Raw genomic sequence first — 19124 nt, forward strand, 5'->3', positions numbered from 1 at the left:
TTAACTTTTTTTTACAGGCTGAGCATTTTGCACTTTGAAATGAGAATGGGAAGAGAGAAAGCTACTGAGTGGGATGATGAATGGGTGGGCGGACAGAGCCAGGACTGACTTCCCAAGTTCTAGATCTACTTGTTCTGTATTGGATACCTTCTAGGGTAAATCATAGGAAAATAATGCCCTTTGTCTTACTTTCAGTCTTTCCATTTGTAGAACTGGGAGGTTCACTATGATTTTTTTATACAACTTATTTTGACAAGTTATTAATTTAATTAAAATATTGTGGATTATTTTGGGAAAATATAAAGATGAAAAAGAATATAAAGTAAGAATTCAGAGTCTTGGCAATTCAAAATCAGGTCACTAGTTGATAAGATACTGTCTTCTGCAAAGTAAATTTTTAGGGGTGGTAAATTAGCAGAGGATGCAGTAGAGAATCACGTGGTGCTGGGTACCACTCCTCGGAGTTTCTATCTTAGAAGGTTTGATGGAGCTCAGAAATGTGCCTTTTAACATGTGACCTGCCTAATGCTGAAGCAGATGATCTGCTGTCCACATCTAGTGTCACTACACTTAGAAAACGTTTGTCGGAACTGGGATCTGCACATGCCTATGGGATCTAGGCAGAAAATATAGAGGGGCCCACCTGGTGTAAGTCAGTTAGGGCCTGGTGCAGACTGTGGTGAACTGGAAAGCACCTGTAAAGGGATCAACAGTGTCTCAGCTTTAACTGATTGTTGTCATCTGGGCATGTGAATCCAGCGTTACCAGGGAAACTGATTTTTTTAAAACAGGTATTAGGAAGCTGGAATTTTATATGTCTCTGAATATTTGTGTTGATATCTAATTGAAAAACAAATTTAAGACACTCTATGTGATAGTTAAAATGTATCTGTTGGATTCAGTGTCTGAGTAGCCAATTCGATGCATATGGTCTGAAGAAGGAAGGAAGAGAAGGTGCTGGGAATTGCAGGCTGAGTTCCAACACTGTTTAAGCAGAGTGGTCTTGGTTAAGTCTCTATAGAGCAGCTGGGCTTAAACTTCTTGCACTATGAATCATTCCAGGGGCAAAATGCAGTGAGGCCATCTAACATATTGCTGTTTGTGATGCAAAAAATAGAGTATTTGGCATTTAACATGAATAAAAAGATTCACTGTTTTTGATTACTTCTTTAGAGGTTTTGTTTTCAGATTTGGACAGGCAACCTAATGCAGACAGTGTCCCTGGGCTGGGGGGATGGGTGAGTTGGTGGGGGGCATGGGGACATGATCCTAAAGGCAGGAATTGGGTAAGAGACAATAGCAGAGGCAGAGTCTTCCTGGGTTCCTGGGACAGTAATCCTGTCTAAGGCAGCTTAAAAATCCAAGTGGACAAATGAGAGGAGAGAAGCCAAGATGCTGACCCAGGCAGTCGGAACCAAGAGCGGGAGCCAGCACAGGGAGAGATGCTTTGAGCCCCAGGTCAGCTCACCTCAGGGCTTTTTCTTCCTTCCTTTCACTTTTCCTTCATTTCCTTTCTTTACACAAAGCAATGGACTCTATTTGAGGAAAAGAACAGTTCTCTGAGTCCCCAGGGGTCAGAGTTCCCATCTAAAATGTCACTTTCTCACTTCTGCATATACAATATTTCCATATGTCTTTTAAGCGCTATCCTCGGGGCAGAAAGATGAACTCAGCTAAACTCTCCTCACTGGAGGCTTGGCCTTTGGAATGGCTTCTGAGGGTGAATATAAAGTGATATTCTTGAGCTTGCCTGCTGCATATGGCGAGAGTTCAGCTCAGTTGCACTGGTGGGAGGAGCCCAGGGGAGGGAGGTGGGATGCATTAATTGTCCCCAAACCTGACTGAACATCAGTCACAACCCTGATAAAAACACAGATCAGCCAGCATAAGCTCATGACACTGCAGGGAAGAACAACCCTTGAATATCGGGAACCTTAACACAACAAAATGGATTTCTGACTCTGTGTCCAACAAGGTTAGGGGGAGTGGCATGTGTGTGTCTGCTCGTGGTGATCACTCGGGAACTCAGGCTGACGCAGTCTCCATCTCCACGTCCTTTAGGGATGTCTGCATCGGGGGAGGGATTGGGCAGAACCACTTCCTGGCTTTTAAGTATCTGCCTGAACATCACTTCTGCTCACATTTCAATGGCTACAGTACCGTCAAGTCTAACTGAAAAAGAGGCAGGAAAGTGCAGTCCCACCACACATTTACAGAATGTACAGACGGAATATTTGTGAATAATCTTAATAATTACTACAGCCCTCGAGATTCTGATTCATTATATCTTCTTCAAATCAGTCTAGTAATCTCCTGGGATTGGAAACCCCTGTCTTGTCAAGTGGATCTTTGGAGGAACTGCCCAACTGAGGGTCAAGTCCTTTTCCTGACTTCTTGCTAAGGCATCAAAAGTCGTGAGTAGGTTGCATTCAACAGACATCCAGTCTGAAGAACCACTTTTATTTTATTTTGTTTGTTTCTGTTTTTTTTGGGGGGGGGGTTATAAGGTTTTTATTTATTTGTTTTTTAACAAGGGTTCTGGGGATTGAACCCAGGACCTCACGCATGCTAAGTATGCACTCTACCACTGAGCTATATTCTCCCCTCACCCCACGGACCACTCACCCACTCTTCAAGATGGAACCAAATGCAAAGTAACTGTATTTTTTATTTCTATTAACAACAAAAGGCTTCCATAGTTTCACATTTCATTGCTTTTAAGAGCACATATATTACAAATAAAGAAATTCCACAAACTTTAAAGATTAGTATTTATCAACACTTTTGTACACATACACAAATATTTTAATATAATGGTATCTGAAATGTTATTCATATAATTTTAGCACTGTCATAAGTATTAACTAAAAAGGTTCTTTTAAATTTGGTAAAAACCATGTATTTTACAATCTTTTATTTACATTGGAAATACGCTTAAATGTTACAAAAACATTCACTTCGACCTTTAAAATATGTGTACGAGGACTGGGTACTGAACATACTGTAACCGACAGCAAACTTACGGTTTGCTTTTGAGCTACACATTTATTGGAATTTCATAGCAAATATTCAGCTTGGCTTGATCGACGCCGCTCAAAGGAAAAAAAAAAACTGTAAGAAATGTGCAAATCTGGAGGCTGGCAAAATTCTCAAGCTAACGAGGTAAAAAAAAAAATATTAACACCGTTAAAATCTTCAAATAAATTAAATCTGTCTTTCTCTTCCCGGAGATTAGCTGCAAATTCAGAGTTCTCTTGGAGGCGCGTCTGACGCTACAGGCTCTCTTTCTCCCTCAAACTTCTGCGCTGGGTGAGACCGAGGCTGCGGACAGAGTGGGCGTGGCCTTGCTAATTACTCGCGTGCAGGTTCGCTCCACTCCGCGCTTTGAAGGGTCGTCCCAGCACGTAATCTTGAGATGGGACAAAACAACAAGACAAAACAAAATGATGACAGAGAGGTTTATGTTGATATCTCAAAACACAAAATTAAACCCCCAAACAGTGATTTTTAAAAAAAAAAAATTCCCCACAGGGAAATCTGCAAATTTTGAAAATGCACTTATCAAGGCATATGTAAAGAATTTTTTTCCCCAGCTACATCACAGCCATGTTGACAAGATTTGAAGTAGCTTTCCAATACTCTTCAACTATCAGATACGTATTTTTAAATGCCTGAATGAATCTTATGTAAGTATTTGAGTAATTCTGGAATTTTATTTTATCCACAAAGTTTGTAATTTGTACTGTCAAAATCTGCCCAAAAAAGGGAAAGATCTGAAATCTCATTTGAGTGTTTGCATTAATGGAAATACAAGAAAAATATACCTTGGCCTGGTTTTACTTTTGAAAATAATCTTAATATGCCTAAATGATACTCTCCCATCAGATCTATTCAAATCATGCTATGTGAACACAATAACAACAGCAGAACCCCCCAGGCACCTCTAAAATCTCTGTGCAGATGAGATCTAATGAATATTTTAAACTTCCTGTTACGATGATTTCCCCACTAACTTCACACATTAACCAAGCGTTAGCTCAACTCCTCTTCCAAGCCAGAATTGCCACTCTGTCCCCCACCAAACAGCCAGCATCTATGAATTCTATACCACCAATAAATTCTCCTTGTGATCAATGTCACAAGTTCTGCTTGAATAATTTGGCAAATAATGCATCCAAAAAGCACCTGAAATTCTAAAACCAACATGCCTTTGGATCTCACCCACTTGGCACCGTTAACAGAGAGGATGTGTTCTTGTCACTATATTTTGATATATATATTTTGATATAATATTTGATATTATATTTGATATCAGTTACCACCGTTGACTATGCGACTATGCTGTCCCCCTTCTAAATGTTGAAACAGACTCCGAATCAGCATTTCCTATTTATGTTTCATCCAGGTAGTTATACGCATTACTTTGGCCTCCATCAAAAGAGGCTTTTATGGTTTTTGGCCGTTTATAAAACAGCATGACATTCTGGCTGCCCATAAAGGTAATTACTGCCTGCCTGTCACTTGAGCAACTCAAGCTACCCCAGCTCCACATCTCCATTTTACACACCAGCATCCACTTCATCCTGCTCCATCTCTCACCTCATATTAAAGGTTCTTTCACTAAGTAGTGGCTTCTGTCTTAACCTTTTAGCTAAGACTTTTCTGGACACTCTTGGAGTGAATGGCATATTTAATTCTATTTCTATCTTTCTATTTATGTCTGTCTATCCGTTCAAGCTGTTTCCATTTTTACAAAGTTTAATGGTAGGATTTCTCTCTTCACTGTAATTGTGTATGTACCTGTGTCCAAAATATGTGTATGGATACATAGCTATGAGAAGGTATCCATGCGTTACAGATGATGGTTCATTCTTGCATTACAAGATTATGCTCAAATTTGACTGCCCTTCCCTCCACTAGAGTCCAAACCCAAACATTACAGTCAAATGCCTTTTTATTAAAAAAAACAAAACAAAACTGAGAAAAGAAACAAACACATTTTTTAATGTTATAAATCCAAACTGAGATTAAATACCCAGTTTTAAAAAATACACTGGACTTCAAGGACCCCTATCCTTTGCCAGCTGTTCCTGATTTCAGGAAATTGTTCATTACCACCAACTCAAAACACTTATCAGTGGTTGCCATGAAAATGGCTTATTTTGCTGTAGATGACTTACAGTTTCGCTGTGGTTAATTTAAACCTAATGACTGATATCAATCAAATAGTTCTTCCTCTAGGAGCTCTTCCACAGAGTTAGAAGTTAGTATTTTGTCCTCAGTTTAATCTAAGGTGGAAATGTAGAAAGACCATATACTAGTAAATCATTTTTAAGGAAAAAGTTGTTGAAGATATCATGAGTGTTGTAGTCACTGTTCCACATATAAAGCCCTAGGTGACAAATCCCCACTGAAGCTCAGGTCGAGGAGAAAGTTTATCTTTCCTGCCAACAGATCTATTTCTTTTACTGAATAACAAGACCTGTGCAATCCATTAGTTTCTTTTCTTTGCATCTGTTTCCAGGAAGCACAGAGTCAAATTCTGCTTCTCTTAGCAAAGGTTTTCTGGAAAAGAAATTTTTTTTCTCTTGTCTTTGTACTATTGTTTTAGCACTTTGAGGTATAATGAATCTTTGTTTTGGGTACAGATGAGCTCAGATGTATTTGAGAAGTTGATAGAGTATAGATTTTCCATTTAAAAGCTAAGTTGTTCACTTTAGCTTTTTGATTTTAGTAAGCTTTTTTTTTTTTTCATATCAACCTACCTTGAAATAGAAATAAAGTTGTTCTAATTAAATGAACACTTAGAAAACACTGGTCACTATGAATGTGTCTGGGGGAAATGAACAGGTAGACCAGAAGGCCACAAAGGACAGAATAGACATAAGGAAAGAAAAACATACCACTTTTGCTTACAGTACTGAGGGAAATACTAGACACAGAGGAGCAGAAGCTGTATAAACATGGACCGTGACAGAGCTGCCAGGAAAAAAAGAGAGAAGCATTTTTGCCCAAAGTTTCAAGGCCAGGTACAATTTACAGTTGGAAACAAGCACTTCTTTGCCACTTTTTCCAATTTTCAGATCCACTGTTGGTTCTTTTTGTTTCACTCTCAGATTTATAATTTCCCCACGCTATCAAGGCATTGCTCCTGAATATTTAATTTCCATTACCCCTTAGCAACCCCTAACCGATACTGTCTCCTCTAGGAATCCTATCCAGGGAGATTTAATCTTTGCATCATAAGTCAATTATGCATTTCTTTCTCTAGCTGCTGTGGAGAGTTTAAAATGTTGGTGGAAGGAGATGGGAAAGATGAAAAAGAAACATATGGAAAATGCAACTAGAATAAAAGATGTGTACGACACATTTCACATTTTGTGAATAGGGTTATAATACCAGGGCCGCTGAAGGAAGGGAAAGGGAATTAATATTTAATGAAAGGCTACTGTGCATGAGGCACTGTTGGGAGGTCAGTGCAAGTTCTCCCCCTCACTTTTCTGTAAAGGACTCTTGGAGGGGACCACGGGTGATGGGGTGTCCAGGCAGAGTGTGAGGGCTGATGGATGCTGGGAAGAAAGCCAAAAAAAGCAGAACGTGGCTTTTGATCGCTTGATTCTCAGTACCCCCCAAAAGTACTGTGATTCCTGAATGTCGACATCTTGTGCACAGTCTTACAGAATATACCGACTACGTGCCAGAAATCACGGATGACTTGCTTGTAGTTGGGGGGTTGAGTTTTATCCCAATTCTGTCTATCTTCCAGAGGCCCAGTCTTGACCGTCAAAGACCTTGACCCTAGTCCTGGTGTTCTTCCTGAGTATGGTGCAGAGACCCCTAGTGGCAGAACTGTGGAACTCCACATCCCGGCCTGGGGGTTTGTGAGCTGCTCAGTCAGGGGTGATGGGAGTGGCAGGAAGCTCTAGTGCGAATGCCACCCAATGTTGTGGTGTCTAACAGGTGCCACTGGTTCTAGAAAATCAACACACACGGTTTGGATAAACATCTCTGAAAACTGGAAAGCACCTGGGTTCTCATCTTGTTTTCCTATGGATTTTCCCCGACCTGATCTCTCCTTTGAGGGATGGGATGTCGTGCCTGGGGGAGAGAACAGCTCAGAAACATGGTGCTTGTGTAAGTACAATGATATTAGCAGCAAGAAAAAAAAGAGATTCTTTCCAGTCCTTCTGGCATTGGGGATCAAATGGGCGATTGCTATGAATGGACCTCGCGGGCCACCGGGGCAAAGCCTCACCTGCTCATTCATGATTGCCGAGAGCTCGCTGAGCATGTCCCTATAGTGGGACCTCAGCTCCTCCTGGTACTCCAGCTGGTCCTCCTTGATGAGGCGCTCATTCACGTCCAGGGCCTGCCCACACGCATCTGCAAATTGCCTTTTGAGACAGTAGGAAGCGCATTTGTAACAAGCAGCTACAGAAAGTGCCAAGTCAGAGTCAGGGTGGCTCAGGTGGCTTCCTGAGCAATTGAAGACGCCCTGTCTGAAGGAACTCAAGGGGGAACATCGCCACAAGGAAAAACTTACCTGAAGATTTCCTTCAAAAGTTTTACTTGGTTGTCAGGATATTTCTTTGCATTGGTTTCTTCAAGGAAAGCTCGTGCGTAGGCCATGGGCCCGGCATTAACCTAATGGGGAGAAGAGAACTGGATGCCGATGGTGTCACCTCCTCCGGGGGGCCTTCTCCGCAGCCAGAAGGAGTGGCACCCACAGGATGGAACCCCAGTTCTCTCGCATCGCCTGCTGTCTACTCATTTGTTACCCGTCCTCTCTGCTGTCCTCCCGCTAGTCGATGAGCTACTAATGGATGCGTCTGAGCGCCGCACATCACTGCCATCCTTCCCAAACTTCCCACCATTTCAGTTTTTGCTGTGTCCCCCGTTCTGCCTGCACCGTTCTTGCCTTTTTTTGTTGTTGTTGAAGTATAGTCAGTTTACAATGTTGTGTCAATTTCCAGTGTACTCATTTTCTTAATAATTTTGAAAACTAGACTCACCTTTATTTACTGCAATAAACTTAACACCTGTGAAGTCAAACATCTGATGAGCTAGTTACTTTTTCCCCTATTAACATGCAAGCAAACATGTAACTATTAATAAGGGACATTCCCCGGTGGTAGTGGTCGAGGCACCACCCTGGGAACCCGTTTTCTTGCATCTCTCTTGAGAGCCTGGCTGAGATTCTGGCCCAAGGAGGCACTGGTCAGACTGCTGAGGGACTCCACAATGCCATGTCCTATTCACGCTCACACACGTGTGCAGAGGAGTCTGTATTCTTTAGGGCTTGGAGCCTTCCTATGTGACTGTGGGGCTTGGCAGGAATAAGGTAAAAGAAGGAAGCCAATACTGTATTTGAGGCATCTTCCGATTTCTGTGCCTGCGGTGAGTCCATTGTGGCGGAGTGGGTCAACAGTATTCAATGCTTTCCTTTATTTCTCCAGATCCAGTCTCCACTTCCCTCTGCTTACCTATGTGCTGAGGAAGGCTGTCCCACTGGGAGTATAACCACGGCTCTTTTACCTTTAAAAATTTATCATTATTATATTATTATTTTGAGTCAGCTATGGGGACACAGACAAGAGGTGGGCGGGGAAGAGGAGGGCCGGGTCAGTGTCAGGATCAACGTTACTGAGCTTTCCTTTGGCCTCAGGCTCCCACATAGCTCTGCGTGGCACTGTTTCTCGTATGCCTTTATTTAAATTTTTAATATTTTGTTCATTATGGATTTTGGAAGGTTTCCTTTCAATTTTTAAAAATATTGCACTAAGATACTATTTTCTCTTGGGGGTGGAGGGATAAATTGGGAGTTTGGGATTTGCAGATACACACTACTATATATAAAATAGATAAACAACAAGGTCCTACTACACAGCACAGGAAATTATGTTCAATACCTTATAATGGTTTATAATGAAAAAGAATATGAAAAGGAATATATATATATATATATATATATATATATATACATATGTATATATATATACACATATAACTGAATCACTATGCTGTACACCAGAAATTAACACAACATTGCAAACCAACTAGGCTTCAATTAAAAAAAAAAGATATTTTTATCTTGATTACTGAATTTTTGCTGCCGCCTTAAATGTTGTGCCCAAGGTGAGTGCCTCACTGGCTGCACCCCAGTCTCAGCTCTGTGAGGATATCTGGGCTCAGGGCTTCCTGCTTGCGTCCTCCCGCACACACCACGTCTGTCTGCCTGTCGATCATCAGCTGGCTTTCCCAGCTCTCTCTCTGCCTCCACTGACCCTTCTCTCCCCTGAGTCTTCAGGTCCTGGGAGGGCCACAGCCCCTCAGCCTAACTAGCCCTGGTGTCCATCCTCTGGTTTTCCTAAATACTGCTTATCCTTTTTCAGATCATCTCTTTATTATACTTTATTCTGTCACCCACTGGGAGCCGGCCATCTGTTTCCTCTTGGGACCCTGACAGTTGGATAAATACTGATGCACATTTTATGAACTAATAAACATTTTAAAAAAATTTGTTTCTGAACAGTTTTAGAAGGCTCTTAGTGACAGATACTTAGCTGAGAGCCGTGCTTATCCATTCATTACTTCATTTGTTAGAATTTAGAATATAGAACAGAGTTTCTTCAGAGACGATGGGAAAGGAGGGCTGAGGAAGAAGAAATTTCATTTCAGCTAAACTCAAGGAAGGGCTTATCTCCAGGTGTCTGGCGCCATCCACGTGCATTTACAAAGAAACAAAATTGTAAAGACTCAGATGAAGGTGTTGGATGATATCACAAATAGAAAAATGTCTCTTATACTCTTTGTTAACAAATTTCAAGGGGCGCTGGGTACCAGGTTCCACCGGCCATGTGCATCTCAGCTCTGGGCGACGCCTACCTTCACGCTGACGCTTCCTTGAAGTTTGAGCTGCAGTCTGATCATGTCCACTTCCTCCATTGTGCAAAGCTGATTGAGCTCAGAAACCTTCTTGGACATCTCATCAATCGCCACTTCAATAGGATTCAGTTCCGTGCTCGACTGGCTGACGACCTGTATCCTCTTCTTCACATAGGGGAACAAGTGACTGGCTGCACAAAAACAACACAGGAGCATTTGAAGGTCGAGGGTCGCGGAAGGGTCAAGGGGTCCCCTGAAGATCAGAATGATCCGGTATCTTTCCTTTGCACACAGAACATTGCATCCTGTGTGTTTCCTGTGTCTGTGGGTTACTTTTCCTCCCGTGTGCCATGCTCTCCCACACCTCTTTGTTTTGCCCCCGCTACTCTCGCCTGGCATGTTCTCCCACACTCCACTGGCCAACGTGCCCTGGCTCCCAAGGCTGGACTAGACCTTCAGAGTCTCAAAACACTGAAAAGATGAGAGCTACCACCGCAACTTATAATTCAAGTAAAAACCGCACTAAACCACAATAAAGAATGCTTACATAGATACTGAGTAGCATATGGTACATTTGTTGTAGTTTTTTTTTTTTTATTATGAAAGTTCTGGAAAAGTTTATGGAAGGTGAATGTTCCCCGCGGCTTGGAGGTCGCTGCTCCCCATGTCCTGCGTCATCCTGGCCAGCTCACCTCCGCAGGCGACTTAGGTAACATTGGTTCAGTGACCTGTGCTCCCCTCCCCACTCCGTCTGCCCTAAGACCCCATTTCATCTCTCAGGCTGGGCTCACCTGAAATTCTCATTCCATCTGGCTCTCTCTCCTACCAGGCGGTGAGCACCTTGAAGGCAGGCATGCTGTTTGATTTACCTGAATTGTCAGAACAGTGCCCAACGCCTGGAGGCGTTTATCCAATGTTTGCTGAGTCAGTGAAAGGAAGGCCAGCTCATGGAACTGATCCAGCTGGTACTGGAAGGGACGTGGAAGGCCATCTCTTCCATTCATTTTACAGATGGGGAAGCCAAATTCCCGAGTGGTTTAGAATCTTGCCCCAAAGCCTACAATTCTGAGAAGAGTGAACCCTGCAGTAACTGAGGGCAGGTACAGGAAGAGAGGGAGGGAAAGCTCAGAGTGCCTCTCCCAAGACACCGACACCATGACCTTCACGACTGGACGATCTAAAGGGAAGAGGTACGTAAAGCGACTCTACGACAGCTCCTGTCCCAGTTGACTGGTCAAGGGTCCCCTCTTGAAAGAGAACAAACAAGAGGAAATCTGAGTTTCCTGGCAAACGTGGCCAAGTTAGCACATGCTGGGTACTTGTCTGGGAGACTGAGATGTCTTGATTTCCACGCATCCAGCCTAACAGAGGGAACAGGCCGCCCTGCGGGTCTGCACCTACTTGTCAGGACCGTCCTCCGCTTGCACTGCTCCTCCACGCCCCCATGCTTCTTGCCCGACAGCGTGAAGGGCGTCTCAAAGACAAAGCGGTTGATGTTGTGGTGCATTTCAAAATCTGTCTTCCGTTCCTCCATTTCCTTTTCCTCAAAGAATGGCGTGACATAGGTCACCTGGATGTAGGCGTATTTGGGGTCCAGATCCTTGGGGTTTACCTGTTTTAACACATGATGGGCAAAGAAAGCGGGGTGAGCCTGAAAGTGCTCCTGGAAGAAAAGTGGGAGGCTCTGCGTTCCCTCAGCCTGGCGTCCTGAGCTGCCCCTCTCCCCTCGGAGGAGAGCAGCCAGCTCGTGTCAGCGCTGGGTGAACCGCAACCACAGAGAGTGACTGGCTGGACTGTGGTCACGTAGCCAGATGGTGGCAGAGGCAGCGTTGGCGCCTGCTTGCTGAGTATCCGGGGCTCTTTGAAACATAAGAACTTGGCCATGTCATATTCTTTAAGCTTTTATTTTCTTTCTTTTCTGTAATGGATGTCTTCACCTGTGCCTAGAATACAAGCTTCTTGAGAGTGCGAAGTATCTCTTTATCCCCCTACGATTCAGCCATGTCCCTAGACAGGGGCCATCAGCTGTGGGCTTGTAATGTGTGGAAGGAAGGTTCCTGGTCTGTTTCTCACGTGAACCGATTACCTATCATATGACTGCAAATATGTTTGTTTTCAATTTCTCAAATTCCTTCTCTAATCTGCAATCAATCATTCTGTATTATTCTTTTTTAAACTAACTGCTTTGGTAAATAGGCTTGACAAATAGCAAGAAAGACAGGCTGTCCCCTAACCCTCAGACTCTTTTCTAATGACTCCCTGAAGACTTTTCAGACTTTCCAATTTTCTCCATCCGTCTACCCTCCCGCAGCTTACCTAATTCCAGAGATTTCAGGATGCTCAGGAATTTATCTGCAATGCTACTAATAATTGCACTGTAGGCTGGATATAATTGTAACCATTTTACAGATTAAAAACTGGAGATTCAGCACGACTGCCCAATTTCTCCAAGACGGATCACCAGCTGGTAAGCGGCAGCTCGATGGAATGAAGACTCCAACTGTTCTCACACCAAAGCAGGCATTCTCGCACCACTAGGAGCTCTGCCTCTACTTTGCGTGGAGGCGTGCCACCGTGACAGCGGTTCTAATTCTGTCCATCTTTATGGGGAACGGGGTGATACCTTTCAAGTTAAGAATGGTGAATACGCTTGTAACAACTCCTGCCCAGACACAGTAATCTAATCTCATGCTCGGACCCCTCCCCATACTAGCTTTGTACAAGAGGACCAGGGTAAAAAGACCTCTTTCGTGGGCCAGTAGAGGCCCATACAATTGGGCACAAGCCAGCTTTTCTAGCTCCACCTTCTGCCATATTTTTCTATCCAACTCAAAGACCTGTTGTCCTCCAAACACATTTTCCCCTTTCATTCCTCCCATCCCTGCATGTGCTAGCTTCTCAGAACTAGCTTTGCTTCCAGAAAACACCTTCTACCCTACAATTTGCAGCTCAGACATCGCCCCCCACCCCCGCCCCGTGAAGCACTGTCCAACCAAGAATGAGGTGTGCAAGGAGCCCCTGGTCCTGAGCTCTCTCTGCACGACTTGGAGACGTGGACCGCGTCTCCTGTGCTTCACTTCACTGCGTTCTACTTAACCAGCTGTTTGCACACATCCTTCTCTTCTTAGCCTCGTGTGAACTGTGAGCTCTGGAGGGAAGAGACTGTTCTCCAGGTCCTAGGTCTGGGCCTGGAATGCAGTAGGTGCTTAAGAGAGGCTGGTGTAACGAATGAAAGTGTACAAGGAGATTCTGAGTAATCTCATCAGAGGATGTCAGTATTTGCATTCTGGAGCCAGGAGTAGGTTAATTGGATGTTTGCAGATTAATACAATCTGATGGGCAAGTCTGGTCCTATCACAGAGGATAGATTTCAAAATTGGTATGACCCAGGAAACCTCCATGACTCAATAAATACTTTTTTTGCTTTTTCCTCCAAGTCCACCATTAGGTCCAATCACTTTAACCTTGTGGTCTCTACTCAAATGAAAACAGCCTATGCGAGAGGTAGTGGCTTTAGTAAGTTGTTTCCAGGATTACCTAAACATTACTCAAACGTGTGTAGGGTTTTTGACACTCCTCCCACCTCCCGAGAAACCACCAATCAACCAATAAACAAACTACCAAAACACCCAAAATAGTCTAGGTAGTTTACTCTGCATAGTTGGGCAGAGATTTAAAATTTCAACAAACGCAGTTTAAAAGCCATTTCTTTGTACTTGCATGAATGTTGATTTTCCCCTACCTTATTGGAGTCTTGGATTATCTTCACATTGTCTGCTCCAAATTTATCGGCGTAGAGTTTGAGCAGTCTTTGGGAAATCTCAGAGAGACCTGTCAGCTTGGGCTCTTTATAAATATACTCTTTGCCTTCTTCTTCTTCAAAAAAACCCTATGAAAGACATACAGTGAACCACCAATTTTTATTAGAGACCTCCAACAGCAAATCACAGGCAAAACAAAGACCATTTACTTAAATATCATATCCAGCCTTCGCTGCCGTCCAAGCCACGGATTAGCACCCTATCAGAGAAAAATCAAGTGAAGGAAACAAAATATCATGTCAGAATCAGTCATTCATGTAAATACTCCCTCGCCAGGCCAAAGAACCTCATGCGGCATCTTACACGGTTTTCTTGATGAAGGCTAATCACTGGTGAGAACTGCTTGCATATATTTTAGGGGAAGAATGCCCTCATGTGGTGGTTTAGTGCAGAACACAAAGTCTGGAGTACTTCTTGTTATTTTTCAAAGAGCAGTATCGTTTTATTAAAGTCTTCTAAAAGTCTTTGAAACTAGCGTAGGAAACACTACAGGGCACGTAACGGTACCTAAATGGGTTGATACGCGTCCCACATCATCTTAGATGAAAAGCCGTAACAGAAATGACATGTGCTGTGCTCCAAGTACTGATGTTTTAAAAAATTTTACACTGAATATGTCATCAGGGGCCTGATGTAACTCAGCTATATGCAATTTCATCATTCAGCTTATTTCCCTAATAGACTATTTACATTCTTGTAAAACTAGACCTCATAGGATTGAAAATTAAAGTAATCATGTCTTCATTTTTATGGCATAGGAACAAGTAGGTTTTCACCTCCATTAATGTATTTATCTGGTTTGAAACAGGGGGAAGGGAAGATTCCACTGAGGATAATGAGGCTAGCTTTATAATTCCTTCTCACTGAAGAGACACAGGCATTTTTCATCTGGAATACACGTAGCTTCAGAATACTCAGAATACAGTAGGTCTGGAGTTAAGAATCCAAGAGCTTCTGGTTTCTTCTGACTGCAGAGTTTCCCTCCAGGAAATGGCTCTGGAGGGCTGCGTGAAGATACTGGAGGTCACGAAGAATCTTAGCCATACTTTTTGTTTGTTTGTTTGATCATTTTTGACTATCTAAAAATATTCAATGTATGTAAAAAAATGGGTTAAATGTTCCAATGCTGTTTTTTATTTTTCTCCCCATGGCTACTGGGAGGCAATCTAAAAATAATAATTACAAGTCACCTCTGTGTGGTGCTTTATATTCGTAGAGCACTTCCATCCATGTGAGTCTGACCACCATGCACAGCGTACTTTCTGTCATTAGTGGGCTGTAACCCAAGACAAGGGGCAGGCCACATTCACCAGCACGATTCTTGTTAAGCAGGTAATTGCCTGTTTCCTTGTGTTTCCCTAACTGACTCTGAGCTTTTTAAAGGCAGGAGAGTGTCTTGTTCAACATCACATGCCCAGTGTTTAGCACAGTGTCTGGTCTTCAGAGGAACATCACTGTGCATTAGTTAAATGCATAAACAGATGAATGAAATAGTTCTTAGAGGGTTTACATCATAAAAGGATATATTTGCATCAAGTATAATTGGAAAAGATTTCATTGCTTTTAATAAAGATGTTTTTATTGAACGATTTCTTTGAAAAATGTTCAAGACCCACACAGCTGATTCTGAGTAGCTTGACCCCAAACTGCTAAAACAGTGACAGTCTGGTGTTGACAGCAAGAAAACCCTCTCCTTGTCATCCCTCGAGACTCTGTAGGGGTAGTGAGGTTTGGCCCCGTTCCCACATGACTTCCGGCCTGCTAGGTTTTTCTCTGTTGCTGTCTTTGTGGAGTTTTGTCTAATTCAAGGTCAGAAGTTAGTGGCTAAAATTGACAGACTGACAACATCAGAGAAATAAGACTTCTGAGGCCAGCAACCGGAACCCCCGCAGGGCAATAGCTGAAGCCACACCCACAACTTCCATTTCAATGAGAAAAATGGCTCTAAGTTCCAGGAAAAGATTTTCTCATCGTGGCGTGAAAACCAGCACAAAGAGACATTATCATGAATTTTTTTCCCCTAACAAATTTCCGACTCGAGAGTTAGCAAAAAGGAGTGGTGAGAGCAGTATTTTATCGTCATTACCATGACCTTTGTGGTGTTGGTCATGACCTGTGACTTTCTTTCATCCTCACTCCTTGGCCTGGAGGACGGGACACAGTACACACTCAGACTCAGGGGCCCCTAAGGACAGGGACACCACAGGCCACTGGTGAGTGTTGTTATCTGTGATGAGGAGAACGATGATGACAATAATACAGAAAAAAAACTCTGCGTCAGTGAAGCAATTTGAGTTTTGGCTAATATGCAGGGAAACAGAGTTTTGGGTGCTTGAAAATACAAACCTCCAGGCTTTCTCTTGCTTGGAAACTACACTTTTCCTTATTGTAACAGGTCTACTGATGCTCATTTTGATATTTTGGTAAGTGATTGTTCAGAAAGACTAGAATTAATTAACTAATTAATTAATTAATTAATTATCAGTCACTGTGAATGTTTTCCCCTAACAAATTTCTGAATTGAGAATTAGTTAATTGATTTACAGAACATGGAACTATAAACTTACTGAGACGGCCTTACAGAAGGGCACTGGAGCGGCAGGATGTAGTATCTAACCTGCTACCTGCCAGCGATTGTGTAAGAGCTTTTGGAGCCAGAGAAACGGCATGTCTGACAATGACTGGAATGTGAGCTTACCTTTCACCCAGAGAAACCATCGAAGCGAAGCCCAGCGAGGCACAGGGCACTATCTTAAGGAAGTTTAATGCTCTGCCCATGAAGTAGGTGACTTACATGTAGGGACATCAAGTAATGAAAACCCAGGGGCAGCTTCTCTTTGGTCTTAGTCCCAAGGTGATTAGGAGACCACATTTCTAGGCAACAGAAATGTGACCTCTGCGTTTCCCTAGCTAGTTTGATTTTTCAAAATGTCATTTTACAAGGTGAAACACCCTGATCTGCCGTGGTCATGAACCAGCACGCAGCCTAGTTAAACAAGGACTTTGCGTCGGTAGAGTTAACACACCTGAGGTATGAAACTTCAAGGCAACACTCTGTTTTAAAACGTACTTCAATAAACTGACAACTAAAATCATTAACTCCTTCTTAGACGTTTCTGCAGGTACTTCAGAATCTTGCAATATCCCTGGATCATTATTGGGGTGTCAAATATACACATCCCCACTGTTACATTCCACTGATTCAAAGTTCACAGAGGAATGGGTTCAGAGAGGAATCTACCATATAAAAGATGGGTCAGAAAATCCTAATAGGCTAAATGTTAAACACGAAGGAAACCTTCAAGGATGCAGAGAAATGGCTCCATATAAATATGAAGCCAATCTGATATATATTATATATATACACATATCAGTGACCTTCATATAGGAGGGGAGTCAGAAGGATGTATCACATCCTAACGTGGAGACGATGGTTGCAGACAGTACACATGCACCCTCCCCCCGCCCCCAATCCCTCTTCTATCAAAATTCTGCGATGCATCTACACCCACGTAGGCATGATTGAGAATCACGGAATCTGCGTCCTTTGATGAATAGAGTAAAATTCCCCCAGGTCTTTCCCTCAATTCATTCCAGGGCCATCTGATGTTTTAAGTTATGCAATGAGCATTCGCTTGCTTGCTTTCATGCTAAATACCACAGCCTCAGGATTTCATTGATTACAGTTGATGTTTGATCACTTCTGGCGTTTCATTACTCTGGAAATGAATACTTCAGGGACACTTCGGGGATGTTTCATATAGGCTGCTCTGTGGAAAATTTCCGTAGTCAATGATGCCAGGTGTTGCATTAGAAAATTCATGCTATGCAAGACTTGCATTTTTAAAGTTCTTGCCACAAAAGAACAGTTTCCAACTTGTTTTCTAGTGTCTGGCTCATTGCAGACCTAATATTAACTACTCTACCCAATATTGTAAAATGAAAGCATTATTCTGCCGGGGACACAAAAATATTTACAAAAGGCTTTTGCAGAAGTAAAGAGCCAATTGTCTATTATATTGCTGTAATCTTTGTAACATGACTGCAAGGCATCAAATTGGATATTAAAAGGTGAATTTTATAGGGACATACGGTACCATCATGAAAAAGAAATGATTTCTGACCATGGGGATTATGCTAATGAAATTCAAGATTTTATCTTAGATCTTTAGAACATTCATTCTGTACACGTTCGGGGGAATGTGCAAGTCTGTTTGGTATTTCTTTATCATCAAGTATGAAGTGATGTGCCCTGTCTGCTCCTGCTGACTCCAATCGATCACACTCTCCGTTTGGTGTCGTAGGACAGGTATTTGAATATCACTGAACGATGGCGACTAAGGCTCTAAATCCCTGGTTATCAGAGAGACCTCCATTAGCTTTCCTTGTTCAAAGGCAGCTGGGGGTGGAGTTGGCAGAGTCCATGTTTAGGCATGTACTCGGGTCTGCAGATTTAACAAAACATTTTGCCTTTTAAGCTCAGGTTGGACTTTGAAATAAAAGACAACCGAGAATACTAGCAGAATTAAAAACAAAAAGCCAGGTGAGTGATCAGCACACTTATTGAGGAGTCTGCAAAAAGAACAAAGTTAGGTCATTTGAAAGCAGCTTTCCCCAGTCCTTCCCCGTCGCCCCCCAGTCTATTTAGTAGAGGGGTTTTCAGGTATTCTTTTAGTAGGTGAGTTAAAGACTCATGACACCAAATTCACAAATGAAGGTAGAAAAATACTGATATGGCATGGGTTGGGAAAGGGATTTAAAGAATTACAAAAAAGTATGTTCTGGTCAGAGAAGAGAGCTGACTGTGGACAATGTGTGGATACCAAAAGAATTTGTCTTTCCAGCCTACTTAGCAATAATTATGTTGAACCACATGAAGTTGCCATCTTTGTAAGTAAAAAATGGTTGAATATGGGCTGTTTCATGTGGGTCAAAATAACACAAAGAAAATTCTGTCTTGCAGAACTTAAGGTACTGGTGTGTCACCTCCCCTTGGCTTGTCCTCCAAATTTCTTACGTTGCTTCTCTCTGCAGCTCAGGAGACTTAACCTGACTTTCCCAGCAAAGGTTTAGTTCACTGCTCATCATTTGTGTTGGGAATTAGTACCATCACCTCTGAGAATGCTCAGAGCTCACCACCAAAGAGAGCCCTGTTTCTCATAATGCTCCTTTGGGAAAGGGTAGGATCCTTTCAGGACCCTGGGAAGATGTCCACCAATAGCCACCACTGCAACTTCTGAGATTCTGCCCACCATGCTCTTCTTAATCAGCTGCAACTCTGGTGGCCTGAAATGAGCAGGCAAACTCCAATACTGAGTCTACTATCAAAGTATTCAAACATGTGGTTTCCATATTTATCTGTGTGTGTAGGTTTTCTGACTACACCTACCTTGCAGAAAGATACTCTATGTGAAAAAC

General features: G+C 42.6%; 1 protein-coding gene across 21 annotated transcripts in view; it reads right to left on the reverse strand.

The window, feature by feature from the left end:
• Window positions 1-2648: 2648 nt before the first annotated feature.
• The window catches only part of DOCK10 (dedicator of cytokinesis 10), a 241864-nt gene continuing 225388 nt past the window's right edge, over window positions 2649-19124 (reverse strand). For 7 of the 21 annotated variants that reach the window (XM_032480359.1, XM_032480363.1, XM_032480355.1 and 4 more), the window contains 6 exons: window positions 13628-13774; window positions 11287-11497; window positions 9886-10076; window positions 7544-7644; window positions 7256-7394; window positions 3434-5979 (listed from right to left, as the gene is read on the reverse strand). In XM_032480359.1, coding sequence (XP_032336250.1) covers window positions 5752-5979; window positions 7256-7394; window positions 7544-7644; window positions 9886-10076; window positions 11287-11497; window positions 13628-13774 — 1017 coding nt within the window. In that variant the 3' untranslated portion in view covers window positions 3434-5751. Of the gene's footprint in view, window positions 3410-3433; window positions 5980-7255; window positions 7395-7543; window positions 7645-9885; window positions 10077-11286; window positions 11498-13627; window positions 13775-19124 lie in introns of those variants that run through there. The other 14 variants (XM_032480364.1, XM_032480365.1, XM_032480369.1 and 11 more) reach the window with 3 other exon arrangements.

The sequence above is a fragment of the Camelus ferus genome, chromosome 5 (genome assembly GCF_009834535.1).
Source record: "Camelus ferus isolate YT-003-E chromosome 5, BCGSAC_Cfer_1.0, whole genome shotgun sequence".
NCBI classification, from domain to species: domain Eukaryota; kingdom Metazoa; phylum Chordata; class Mammalia; order Artiodactyla; family Camelidae; genus Camelus; species Camelus ferus.